General features: G+C 44.1%; 3 protein-coding genes across 3 annotated transcripts; all 3 read right to left on the bottom strand.

Annotated features, from left to right (window-relative positions):
• Window positions 1-4,163: 4,163 nt before the first annotated feature.
• Window positions 4,164-5,152, bottom strand: LAJ45_01442 (uncharacterized protein; the record flags this gene model as incomplete). Its single annotated transcript, XM_046111036.1, has 3 exons — window positions 4,164-4,451; window positions 4,534-4,766; window positions 4,918-5,152. The coding sequence occupies 3 exons, from the start codon at window positions 5,150-5,152 to the stop codon at window positions 4,164-4,166; spliced, it is 756 nt and encodes a 251-aa protein (XP_045976214.1).
• Window positions 5,153-7,338: 2,186 nt separating this feature from the next.
• Window positions 7,339-11,080, bottom strand: LAJ45_01441 (uncharacterized protein; the record flags this gene model as incomplete). The annotated part of the gene is made up of 7 exons (XM_046111035.1): window positions 7,339-7,659; window positions 7,720-7,775; window positions 7,844-8,231; window positions 8,298-9,612; window positions 9,660-10,018; window positions 10,069-10,921; window positions 10,986-11,080. 7 exons carry the CDS (start codon window positions 11,078-11,080, stop codon window positions 7,339-7,341), a joined length of 3,387 nt encoding a protein of 1,128 aa, XP_045976213.1.
• Window positions 11,081-11,876: 796 nt separating this feature from the next.
• Window positions 11,877-12,827, bottom strand: LAJ45_01440 (uncharacterized protein; the record flags this gene model as incomplete). Its single annotated transcript, XM_046111034.1, has 3 exons — window positions 11,877-11,915; window positions 11,989-12,429; window positions 12,669-12,827. 3 exons carry the CDS (start codon window positions 12,825-12,827, stop codon window positions 11,877-11,879), a joined length of 639 nt encoding a protein of 212 aa, XP_045976212.1.
• Between the last annotated feature and the right edge of the window lie 1,212 nt (window positions 12,828-14,039).

Raw genomic sequence — 14,039 nt, 5'->3', positions numbered from 1 at the left:
TCTGTCGAAGAGGGTGAGGTACCGGAGGCCGAGGTTTTCTTTGGTAAATTGTCCGGGGAGGGCGATGATCATGGAGGAGTGGGATTTCCCAATTCTGACTTCTGGTTTTGATAACCATCTCGGGATTTGTGCCAGTTCGAAGGTGTTGCCGTAATTGTTTCTGAGTTCCGAGGCCAGAAATTGTCCTGCATCATATGCTTCCCCTATGGAGGTAGGGATGCCATGGAGAATGAATTTCGACCATCTGGAGTTAACCCGGATGTCGACGAAGGATACTTTTAGTTCGTTTAGGGCGGTTTCAATTTCCTTTTTATATTCTAGGATCTTTGTTGCTGGGGTTGCGAATTTTGATTCCAGGATTATGTTGTTTTGGTTGTTTTCCGGGCGGCGATTAGTTGACAGTCGGGGTCCTGGATTTTTGCGTTTATTTTGGCTCTGATGTCCGATGGGGTGACTGAGGGTTCTTTGCTTGTTTCGATTACAATTTCCCGGTTGAGTTTGGTGATTTCAGGTTTGAAAAGGGGGTCTGCTTTGGGTTTGTTTTTCTTCTTGTTGGTGACGGTCGTAAATTCGAGATTCGTGTTTCCTGCCGCGGCGGACGCATAAGATTTTAGTGCCGGTGGAGTCAGTGCTTTCCCTTTTCGCTGTTGGGGGTGGTTGGGGTGGTTGGGGTTGTTGGCGGGTGTGGTGGGGGCAGTGATGGTGGCAGCAGCAACGGCGGCAATTGCGGAGGTTTTTCCTTCAGTGACAGCTTGGTTGCTGGGCCTGTTGACGGAGAGGTTGGTGAGCTGTTGTTGGAGGCGGTGGAGTTTTTCGAAAGTTTTGTCCTGGTTTTTTGTCATTTCAAACATTTGTTTACCCAGGATATCGACGGTGTGTTTGAGGGATTCGTTTTGGACGGATAGGACTTCGATGGTAGCTTTTAAGCCCTTGTTGATTTTCTCAGTTGTTTGGTTGATAGGTTCGAGCGCTACGGTGAGGGCGTTTCTGACTACCCAGGATACGTAGTTTAGGTCCATTCTGGCGTGGGTTTCATCAGGGACGATGCTGGGGTGGATGTAGTCGTATTTTGGTGCGTATGGTTCATTGTATTGGGTGCGTTTGGCGAAGATAGAAAAAGGTTTGTTGTCGAGTTGGGTTTGTTCCACTGTGGTGGACTGTGTTTGTTGGGTTGATTGGGTGTCAGGGAAGCGGGGGGGTGCCGGTGTTCCTGGTGGGGGGGCTCCTGCGAACCAGGAGCTCAAGGAGGCTTGTTGGGACATTACTGATGTTCCAGTTCGGGTTGGGTTGGGAAAGACTTCTGATAAGGTTCTCTTTCTTCCCGCGATGTTTGGTGGGTTGGGTGGGTTTGGTGAGGCCAGGTTGTTGTTTTTCGCTGCGGTCGCGAGGCTTAAGCGAGGGTTTGAGTAGGTGAGGGTTCACAACTCAGGAACTAGAGCGTGAATAACTCCGCGTACGAACAGATGTGCGATAAGATACCAATAGATTACAGAGTCTATTGACATACAGGATCGTGTTCGAGTAAAAGTTTTCTCGAAAGTGCAGGCCAAAAGTTTTGTTGTTCGAAAGTTTTGGTGTTGCGAGGGTAAGTACAGGAGGTTGCGTGAAGAAAAGAGGAAAGGAAGGAAAACATTAAAAGGCACGAGACAACGCCCTCTTATATATACAACTCCTGGTCCATTGCTGACTAATGCCCCGCGTAACAGAAACTGAAAGAACATAACTGAAACCCCATTACCAATCCTAATTCAACTGCGCGATACCTCCTCCTTATGATCCAATCTATCGCCTTAGCCCAATTGTAATACTGCCGTTACACTGGAAGCACCCACTGACGTTTAGAGAGAAGTGGGGTATCAGTGATATTGCTTCTCTTCTGCAAGAAGCCATCGCCGGAACTTAGTAAGGAAGTAGAAGCAGAGAATGGAGTCCTTTGGAGTATAGGTATTCAGGATCCTTCCCGCCCAACTACCCGATTTCTCCAGTTTTCACCAGAGTTATCAAGTACTCCATTGGGTAGCAGAGCCCTCAAAGATTAATGAGTTCTAGCGATAGTATCTTTGAACAACCTGCAACCTGATTTTCTATCTTGCACAGCCACATCTATTCTATTGGATTCTAGCGTTATATAAAAAGACTGTCCCCGTAACAGTAATAGAAATTACAACTTTAGCTGTCAGGACTTTGAGATGAACTCATTATGAGACGTCGAGATGAAGTCTTGGAACGAAACAATGTGATTTGCATCTTGAGTATGTATTTTGATGAAAGATGCAGGGCTCTCGTCACGGGGCGCCCAGGCCTCGGTCTACAGGTAAGCAAAAGTCTTGGGGCATCTGGGGCATCTGGGGCCCCCAGGCGTCACAAGACGAGACCCCATTTTTTGCTGATATAAAAGGTAAAATCCATACTTATATATACATAAATACTCTAGACCCGTCATGAGAGCTGACATATATGACTTATTACACGTATAATACTACATGTAGTTATACATACATAACTTAAACTAACTTGTAGGGTGCATGCATAGTATTACGCACAATTGGACTCGATCAATCCCTAATACTATTGTCGTTTACCTTTTGGTCTTACTAAACCCCATATATAATTGCTTGAGGCGAGGAGCTTTGTCTAGCATATTTCGAGCCGCATTCATGTCCTTGCTTGACTTAAGGACCTCGAGACATGGTCGCGATCTGCCTCGCCGAGTACACTGGTTTTAGGTTTACTGTCCAATTAAAGACTAGTTATTACCACTACCAGGGGCCAGGATAGTACACTAGTCGTAGTGTTGTAAGGTACGTATATATATGTGGTTGTAAGAGCTCGATTAAAATTCTTACCGCGCGCTAACTTAAAATATATACCAGATAGGATTTCTAGAAAAGCAGCAGCAGCAGTAGGTAAAGTCTACGCATGTGAGTCAGCATATGATTATAATTAGAGGAGGTGGAATATACCCCTTCCATGCACGTACACGGTCAGGCTCAATCAAAAAGGCCGACTTGGAGCTGCGCATGCATATAAGTGCAGCAGGTATGATATTTTGAGGATATACCCTCACGCTGGGACTACCCTTAGTTCGTGGCGAGCAGTATTAAAAGGCTTAATTCACCCTTAGAGTCCACTGTATTATATCTGCTGTATACGGCTAGTAGTCGGCCTTTTGATCGGGCTGGCCTGACCGTTGAAGGGATAACCCTCGACGTCATTCATACTACATCACTCGCACATTACTAAGCATTTATTGAGCACCTGTGTCTATTGTGGCGCGAAATCACCTATTCAGGATAAATTCTTCCAAAATCTGTACGGTCTACACTAGTTAGCTATTAATAGTGAGTATATTTATCTGGTAGATATCTGTGATCTAACCTCACTCCTCTCGGACATCTAGTCCATTGTCTGCCTTAGCTCAATTTTAGCTCATGGCCAGTTGAAGTTAACTTCTGCAATCAGGACCTTTCCTCAGTCATGAATAGACCCGTTTAGTAACCCCCTCCCCATTTTTTTTTTCTCTTTTCATCAGTTAATGCCCATTTTGAGAGTCAGTTGATTTCCCCAGGGTTGAACTGTATCTATCGTTTGGTTATACGTTAAGGTTAGGTAAAACCAGCGAATCGGGTTGCAGCCGTAGTACACGTATCTAACTCTGGAAACTGAACCGCAATTGGCGTATTTTTTTTTTTTTTTTTTTGGGGGGGGGGTTAATTCATTATTTGCATACAAACTGGCACTCTTTAGATACTAAACTCTGCTTGACTTTTGCTTATAGGGTAGGGCGGCCTTGTAGTGAAATTTATGTAGGACGGCGATCCCTCAAGGAATTGAACTGGGACGAAAAGTCTCGGAATCAATCAATTAAAAAACACTAGAAGAATATTATGTCCTAGGTTATATTGTTTGTACTCACCTTGCCAGAATTAAATTGCCGCTTACCAAGCAAAACTTGGTAGAAAATGCTCTTAAACTGAGTGAAAGTATTAGATAAGCGGCAATTTAATGTTGGCAAGGTGAGTACTTTCGATGTATGAATGGTCGTTTCAGGTGAGTATTAAAATGAATTTGCAGTTTGTTTGAAAATTATTTTTGACCTTACTGAATTAATTACATGCATGTAGGGTGGGGGTTGTTTCTGATAGAGGTGAATAGATTCTATCTTACTCATTCAAAAATTTTAGAACTGCCACTCCAAACTCTAAACCATCATGTTTATTGTTGACTCTAGACATCATCTCCTCAAACATATCCTGAGAAATTAAGCCGACGGATTTCCTCAATTGCAGAATTTCACTGACAATTTCACTGTTGTATTCAGGGTGACCTTGCACTGTGATAAGACGCTTTGGTGCGTACATGCCGTGGATTTCGCACACGGGTGTAGATCCAAGAAGTTGGACCCCTTCGGGTAGTTCAGTTACAATGTCTCTATGCATCTGATGTAGATTCTGTTTTGAATTAGTGAACTGATGATGCATCATTTATAGGTTGTTTTAAGAGAACTGCGAAGTAGTCCTAGGAAAACTTTACCAAAGTATCTCTCCCACTAAATATTATTTTCCCGAGGGGTGATAGCTGCATCGGTAGAACTGAAGCCTCCCAGCCTTGCGCGCCCCGATCCACCTTAACACCGAGTGCGCGTGCAACAATCTGGTGTCCAAAACATATGCCTATGATACGGACACGAGTTTGTTCTATGAGAACCATACGGGTGAACTCAACAAGCTTGATGATCCACGGTGCATTATCGAATGCAGACGAGGCTATATAAACACCGCTATAATTAGTACTGGATTCTTCAAAGGATGTACTCGCGCGTTAATTAAGTCCTGAGAAATTTTGTGAGGTCGTTGCTACCAAGAATTCTCAGAACTTAACGCGTGAGTAGGATGTATGAGATAGTGGGTGACATACCCGATCCGCTCATTAAGATCGCATCTATATCATCCAAAGACGGGTACTGCTCAAGCTTCTGAACATCCCACTTGGTGACTTCGAGACTGGGGAATTCTGGTGTAGCGAGCTTTGCCACACTAGCTTCGAGAAATCTTGTGAAAAGACTCCCATAATTGCCATATTTAGCAGCAGCTCTTTCTGGCGGATAGCCTGTTTCAAGGACGGCGATTCTGAGGGATGCTTTTGCATTCATGGTAAATTAAATATTCCCTGCGAAAGTAGATCTTTTTTTTGGTATTTTATGAAGGAGAAAGGAAGGAGGTTTATCAGTTCTTATCCCTTAGTGTAATCCTTGAGTGGGGGAAACCTTGACACGGAGTGCTGCGACATTGATTTTGCTTACTAACACATACAAATTACGTGCTAAGAGTGGTCTAGGACAAGGAAAAGTACTTTTTTTGACCATACAAGCGACATTGTCCCAGCAAAAATATTTTTATAACTCAACAACGAAGAATGATTTCAAAAGTCGGAGCAGATAGAATGATAGAGCAGGTAAAACTGAGTAGATCCATCTAATAAAATTAAAATTATGTGTGGTGGTTGATGAGCTATAAGCGGTCAAAGTTGAGGTGTCCAAACTACTAGCAATGTCGTATATTATATTGCTCACGTGCTTTTGGAGCTAGAGGTGCTCAAAGATCCGCTACCTCTCACCACTCTCCACGTGACCAAGTTAATAAGCGACTTTGCTAGTACTCCGTGACAAGGCTTCCCCCACCTAGCCGTATCTATCCTTCGTGACCTGGCACTATCTAAGAAGACTAAACCGGTCAAGCATAGCTTCTCATAAATAATCCTCCGATAGACCTAACCTTGACCGCGTAAACCTTGATTGTCAAAAGAATGCATTTAGTATCATTTGAATATAAGGTAACCGTTCGTTCTTCACGCAAGAAGTCACCGTTAGGTACATGTAGACAGAGCAAGTAGTAAAAAAACCCAAAAAGTATCGATGATAGAGATTTTTTATTTATTTTTCATTATGAAAGGAATGTGCATAGTTAAAGTCACTACAAGATAGACTTATGTGAAGACTACATCCCTCCGTTCGTCAGAGCAAAAAGGGAGACATATTAGGCCCACGACGGCGTGGTGATATTCAGAAAATCTACTCGGGCGTTCATTAAATGGTCGGATATCGTTGCAACTAAGAATTCCGACCATTTAAACGCGTGAGTAGCTACCTACAGATTCATGTGGAGACACCAGAATAGGTATCGGAGGGGTCACAGAAGGTGACTTCACAGCAAAAGAGGTTCACGAGGTGAGAGTTAGGTTTAGGTGTACTCGGGTATGGGAGAAAGAACCAGAAAATGCAATAGGTTTATTTGTATGGCAGAGCGGCGCCACTCCATACAAACAATCCCTGTATCGTCACTTGGTTCTTATTCCTGTACCCGAGTACTACCGAGTAAAAGTTGCCTACTAGCTCCCGGTCGTGAAAACGCACGAAGTGATATGTGCCAAGGAATGACCGCCAGGGATTACGCCGGAAAATGATGGATTTTAGCTGAATAATCATTGAACTAAATTTAGATAGGTAACTTTGTACCATTCCACCCGCGACCCCCTCTGTCTCAATATTCGGGGCACTGACTACTCCAGAAGCCACAGTGAAAACCGGAGGTTATGACGATACAGTCGCACCTCGCTATGCCGGATGGCCAAGATTCACCAAATCTTGTACGGGATAGCAAATATTCCCAAGAAATTCGGGATAGCAAATTGATTTTGCAGTAGAAAAATAGAATTCTCAAGAAATTTCATACGGGACAGCAAGGGATTCGGGATATTGAGTTCCGCCATAGCGAGGCGCAACTGTATATGTAAACATTTTTTTCTCTAGAATGTTCTTTTATCGACCCCCATCTCAACAAAAGGAAAGAAAAGTAACTAGTATGGGACAATGATTGGTGGGGGGTTGATAAACGATAAGAAAATCAGGAGCGGCCAGAATTGTGGTGACAGCTTAAGAGATAACGAGGTACGAATAAAGTAGGTTCTGCGCATGCAGGCGGGCTGGAGAGCCTCCCTCCCTGGACTGTTTGAAGTGTTCAAACTTCAAACATCTACGAACATAGAATCCTGTAGTTTGAAGTTTACAATACAAGGTAGCCTGTAGATCATGGACAGTGGGGACTTATGTGTTGATGACTGGCTTTCAAATTTTGGGCTCAGAATCCGAACACACTTACAATCCACTAATTATTCCTGCACTGAAAATGCCAGATATATCTTTACCAAAACTCAAAATATCTCAACGAATGAAAAGCGATGTTGGAGGAAAGGAATGTTCTTTAAGCTATTTTTTACAGACCTGTCCTCCACACAAACAACGACTCATTACGTATGCTTTCTGCGAAGAAGCCAACATCATCAATGTAGTCTTTTCAGACTCTCCACTAAGCTTCTGATCTCATCTACCCCCTTTGATAAACCATCGGTCTTCTTCCCAACTCCATCGACAACCCTTTCAGCATCCCTGTCTGTCAATTCTAAGAATCTTTCGACAAAATCACCATCAACGAATCTAAAAGGTTCCTCGGAGCTACGGTTAGGCGACCAGTAAGCTCGAAATTTATTGAAATCCAGATCGCCAACACCGCTGATAACTTTTGCCATGTTTGATTGCAGCTGCATTAATAGGTCCAAGTACTCCGAATCGATCTCTCCCAGGAGGTATATCGACCCATCGACCTATATAAAAGACATCATAAGCTACAATGTAACAGTAAATGAACCGACTGGATGGGTTACCGTTGCACAATATGCCTTTGGCTGGACTACACTTCCAGGCAATACATTTTCGTCCACTGCTAGTGAAGAAGGGTTAATAATAATACTCCGGTGATTGAGAAAGTGAATGGCGTTAACGGCTCACCTTTCCTAATCCGGTTGACCATCTCTCCAATCCTAATGTCTCCAACTAACTGAAGACGTTTTTGGTCTTCATCTGTCACCCCATTGACATCTCTTCTCCAAATAGACATATTTCCCTCTGCGTCCCCACAAATAATTGTCTCTTTGTCCCATAACTCGATTGCCGTTGTCCACAAGGTCTGATAATTCCGTGCAACTTCGTCAAGTTTGTAATCTGTGCCGTTCTGGCTCGAATATTCTAAGAGTGAGGGGCCTTTCATAAGATCCCCAACAGCTATCATATTATCGCGAACCCCTAAATCAATAGGCTCGCTGTGTGTACGGTAGCTGGCAATCTTTACGATTTTAGGCTTCAAGCTGAGTGGGGACTCCCAGGAGTACATTTCAACCTATATGTATAAATTAGCATTTGCTTCGAATGTTTTAGATCGCTACAAATTGCGCAAGCGGCGCACCGTTCTATTCAAGGCCGCAACAATCTTGCCATTCACCAGCTCAAGCCCTTTGCAAGAGCCTCGAACAACCAACTCAGCCGCTAGCTTGAGTTTCCTATCGTCACTCAGTTCAAAAACGAGGATTCTTCCCCGAGCAGTCTCATCTTTGGATTCTTCTTGAAATCCAGTACCCACAATAAACCTTTCCGAAAATGTTTCATCGCCATTGGAGAGATTAGCACACATGATACTCTCTATCAGCTCTGCCTCCTGAAGTTCGTAAGAATCTATCATGGTAAACGTGATACCATCGACAACTCTGACATAACATCTAAATTGCTCGTCACCAGTTGTCAAATCTTGATATAAATTGATCGTGAGAACCCCAAATACGTCTCGAGTCTTTAAGTGCGCCACGCGTCGGACGACATCGCCAGTTGGAAGATTTCTTACGTGCGTGGACCGTGTAAAATCGAGAACAGCAAGTTTAAGGTCGTCTTCAGTGGCCACAGCAACAGAATTAGGGAACCCATGAGCATTGAAAGGAGTCACATGGGTTGTCTTGTCTGCTGTAACTGCTGAGTATGCAATCCTTCCCTCCAGCCCATAAATGAGACTTGGGTGATCACAGGTTGCAAAAACATTCACAAGACCATTCCCAAGGGGTATTGGTTGGAAATAAACTGATTGCGTACCCAAAACTATGCTTTTTTTCTGTGAAAGCAAGAAGCTTTCTTCATGTACTGAAAAGGTAAATAAGGTTCCATCACCCATTGCCACCAACAATGTCGGTGGCTGGTCCTGAAGAATCCTCGCAAGTAACAGTGATCTCGGAATAGCAGCATTCTCTGTTCTTACTAAAATATCCTCGGAGAGTGTCTCCAAGCCTGGAAGGGTGAGGATCGAGACAGCTGATGTTGTCCATTGCCCAACAGCACATATTGTAGAGGATGATATAGGAATAGTGAGACATGATATTTCATTAGAGAATGAGCGCGTGCCGATCTCTTTGAGATTGGCCTTGAGATCGACGGCAAAGAGCGTCGAACCATTGATAACATAAATTAAAGTATCCTCATTTGCGCTTGCCATGTTAATTATGCCTTTGCCGCGCAGGTCCAGCTGGGACGCAACTTCTCCAGATCCCGTATTGATTAATCGTGCACTGGAAGGGGTAACCTGGAGCAGTTTGCCATCGACGACATTTCCAGCAATAAGGGTTCTCTCATCGAGGGAAAACGCCCCAAAACGTTCCAGCTCCTCCGGGTCATCATCCTGATGAAACTGGAATACTCTAGTTTCATCAATGAATGATACTACTAGGATATCATCAAATCTGAAGATGTGTTAACTGTGCCCAATCAAATAGAATTCTTGACCTACTGATTTCCCGGAGTAGATTTTAGCCCCCATAATCCCCTAATGCCCACCATTTCTCCAAGAATACCAAGATCCTCCATTCCAACCCCGCTCTTGACACTCCGCAATGACCCTTGTTTGAAACCACCACTGCATGATACAATTCTCATATGTCCAGATGAATATTGCTGTTGGTTTTCAGAACCCGAATAATTCATATCAGCGACCCTGAAATCTGTGATAGGTGCTAGGTTGGTGAAAGTCTCGATGACCTGCACCTTCGGTTCCTCGGAAGATAATCGAACAAGTTGAGAATCACCGCTGTGAGATCCCACATATAAGTGGCCATTATCTAGGTATACTAATCGGCTTGGTACCGAAGTCTGTCTCGATCAGCAGCGAAAGCAAAGTATTCTCAAGAGAGCTGCCTTACCTGCCCAATCTCTTCCACCTTTATACCATGTACCCTACCGCGCAGGAGCTCTATAAATAGTATATGCAGTTTCCCATCTTCATCTCCAAGTAAATACCTTTGGGTATCAATTACTCCCCAAGTTACAAATGAACGAACTTGATGCAAAATATGTTTCAGGGGGGTTTCGTTTTCGGAATTGAAGTAACAGAACATCTGCGTCCCAATTACTAGTAGTCCACCAACTGGTCCTGGTACTGGAATCAACATCGTGGGTTCGGCGTCCAGAGATGTTGCTTTCATACGCCATTCTTTAAATTCTGTCCCGTTATGGGTGACTTCGTAAGTTTTCATATGTACTTCTCCTGGATGGGCAGAATTGTATAGTATTGCTAACACGGGATTTGCTGTATCATGAAGAAAAGCCATATCGACAACATCCAATTCTGAAAATCTAATCGGAGTAGCCGTATCAAAATCCTTAGACGATTCAACCACACTGGATTTAGTTTGTTTTTTATTCATCTTTTTTGGTGATTGTATTAAAGGTATGGAAAGGAATGTTCCTTGATAGACGTGTAGCCCCAAAAGCCTTCCCGCGGGATCTGCTAAGTATAGAGGCCCACATCGGGCATTTCGGAGGAACTTGTCCGAAACATCGCAGGCAGCTTGCTCATTTCTGACCCGTTTTTGAACAGGATCCCAAGAGACCGTGAGGTAGTTGCTATTGTCTGAAGCTACAAACAGATGATCTGTGGGAGAATCCACTGGGCGCAATGTAAGTAGTGCGGTTATTCGCCCATAGACTTGGAACTGTGACTTGAGGGAAAGTCCGTCCCCTTCGAAGGAATATATTTCTATGCGTGAGGACTTTCTACTCGAAGATTAGTATGGTTCCTGGTCTGGTTTTAAGAGCGGAGGCTTGAAGGATTCCATACGCAACAATCAAGGACTGCTCCTCCGAGGATATGAAGTTTGATTTGACCGCATGTCTTACGCTGCTGGCCTTGTGGATGGATGCCAGATATGCCATTGTGAAAGTCAAGGGAATTAGGAGAGAAACCCAGAAATCCAGTTAAATAAGGCTCTAGGGATGTTAATGGATGGTGGGGTAGAAGCAAGTCTAACACAATGAGAGTATCGCCATGACGACGGTGATGTACGTACCTGTGTCTACTGAACACTACCTACATGGCAATTTCCGGGCCTCGCTTGTCTGCGAATGCTAAACTCCGTTACATCCGCCCACACCATTGGCGATCACGACCAGAAAAACGTATGGTGTCTGAGAAGTGCCGAAACAAATTCTGAATTCCGCAAACGAAGCTGTTCATAGAGCAAGCTGGGAACGTCACGGAATAAGTCTAAAGCGGAGTCGCTTGAGCCACTAATCCTCTATTAAACCACTCTCCGTTAAAACCATACTTAGATAGAGTACTCTACGATAAGGACATTACTTTTCCGAAAGCGGCAGTGAAGATAATCACTACATGTATTTGCTGGAATAAGTGTACATATCTGGCTGGGTTCAATTTAATAAGAAGGATTATTCTCTGTACCATTGCAGCGTGTTTTCCAAATTACACTCCAATGAGCTGTAATAGTTTCCAAATTACTCATGTATCTATATACTGCGGCATGATGCCATGTTCAAGTGTCTTCTTCTCCTTCTCTCCCGCCTAACCACCTATAAACAACGGAAAAATCTTTACCTCTACAATGATCGTCATTCTCAACACTTTCGTAAACCGTTCTCGCTTTCACTCCTAGTTCAAGCCTAGCCCCGACTTCCTCGGCAGCCTTGATGGCAAGCTTTAGATCTTTTTTCATTAAGGAGACTCCGAATCCTCCTTGAAATCCCCGAATCGCTATATCGACAGGATTATTAACCTCACTGCTCCAGCATCTTCCTGAAGAGACATTAATCAAATCTTTCAAAACCTTTTTATCCAGACCTAAGCTGATACCGAGGTTCATGGCCTCAGCGGTAGCTATGTTGCTGATTGCAAGGAGATAGTTGTTAGATAATTTCCCCGCCAATCCCGAGCCAGGCGGGCCACAGTGCAGAATGCGATTTCCCATAAGTGATAATAACGGGGTTACAATTGGGAAAGTTGAAGCATGCGATCCGACCATGAACGTCAGTGTGCCGGCCTGAGCGCCTACGACTCCTCCAGAAACAGGTGCATCAACAAAATCGGCGCAGAAGGAGGAAGAATCGCGAACAGCCTTCCCGACCTCAAGAGAAGTCGCAATGTCAATGGTTGAACAGTCAACAAAAAGCTTCGTGTTATTGGATCTACCAGCTAAGTTGGAAGATAGAATTGTATCGAAAACGGACTTGACATGTTGAGGCTCAGGCAACATCGTAATAACCGTGTCCTATGGATAGGGTGTTAGCGGCATGAAAGTAACTATTCCGTTGTAATTTGAGTGAAGAGTTATCTCGGTATATATTCAGAGGATTGGCTTTGATGTGTAGTAAATAAATCATGAATAGAGACTCCAGAACGAAGTCTCCGACTTAGAAATGTCATTTACGGAACATACTCATCACACGAGACAAATGAGTGGGGTGGAACTGGCAGAAAATAAATAGGAAACTAATGATTAGGACTTACGCTAGTATTAACGACCTCTTTTATATCGTTGGCCACGGTAAGACCACCCTTGGAAGCAAGATCTGGTTCCTGACAGAACCTTTGCATCGAACTCCGATTGATATCGAAAATGACCAGGGTGTCTTCAGCGGGTATCTTAGCTCGGAGGTTTTTCGCCATTGGGTACCCCATTTGACCTAAACCGATAAAACCCCATGATGCTTGTCGATTGATTGAAGTTGAGAAGGAGCGGTGAAGAAAACGAGAAAATTTACAAGGAAAAGAGGGAGGGGGAAGAAATTTCATGTTCGTCAAGGGTTGGGGTGATAGCCTTGCTGCGCAGTGAAAGTGTAGGGTAGGGCATTGTGACTTCGATCGAGAGTGAGATTTAGTAGGATTTATAGTTCTCCGGGGCACTTGAGCCCCTAACAAGGGAATGGGGGTTAAGTGGTTGAACCCATCATGATGTAACTCGGGAAGCGATGATAATTTAAAGTTATTATTCATCAGTAGGAGAATTACTAGTGAAAGTTCTCCGGTGGACCGAGACTTGGCAGTGAAAGAGAGTTATTATACCTAATATCAGTAGCCGCGATTGGCCGCAGCTTGAGCTATCACTCGCCTCACGGCACGGGTTATACTGGATGTTAGAGAGTTCCGGCAAACCTCAAATCCTGTATTACTAGTAATGCCGACCAGAATTTTGGTCAAGCATAGGTTAAATAAAGCGTAGGTTAAATAATGGAGAGTATTTCTAGCGAACTGTATATTATGGTTGTTACAGGGGTGGAGTAGAACCGACCAAAGCCAGAGATAATTGGAGAGCCTGCAATGCAGACCTACATTGTCGCATCTAATTGCGGTCATGCTCAGCAACTTTCTTACTGTATATGATGGCAGAGTGTAAATCCACTGGAGTTCCAAATGGTCAATGTGGAAACATGAAATCTCCATCCATCAAGACATTCTAAGTGTAACAGAGCCACATCAGCAATCCGTGCATGTCTTCAGGAGACACCGGAGGCTTGGGAGACAACCCACCAACTTTAATTCTCTGGAGGTCATTGGCCCGTTCGGGTGCGCTTTGGGCCTTCCCTAATGCTCGAAAGGCTCTCGCGATATTCAAGTACGCCCTCTTGTCACTCTCTGAAGCCTGCATTCATTATACCTACCGGCGGTTATACTCTCGACGCCTCGCAACGCCGCTACGATGGCCTCCTGTGAATTTTAAATCCTCTGGGAGGCTCGATATCACTACACCGTATCTCGAGAGATCCTCTGGGGTGCGATTCTTGCCTACAGCTCCCCGAACGGGTTTCTTCATCCAGTGTAGTATCGCAAAACCTCAAGGGGTTGTCTCAGCCTACTAGAAAACCTTTTAAAAGTCTTACC

The sequence above is a fragment of the Morchella importuna genome, assembly GCF_003444635.1.
Source record: "Morchella importuna strain M04M26 chromosome Unknown Morimp01GS002, whole genome shotgun sequence".
In the NCBI taxonomy this organism is placed as follows: Eukaryota; Fungi; Ascomycota; class Pezizomycetes; order Pezizales; family Morchellaceae; genus Morchella; species Morchella importuna.
Note: the sequence above shows the minus strand (reverse complement) of the source record. Positions and strands in the feature narration are given on the sequence as shown.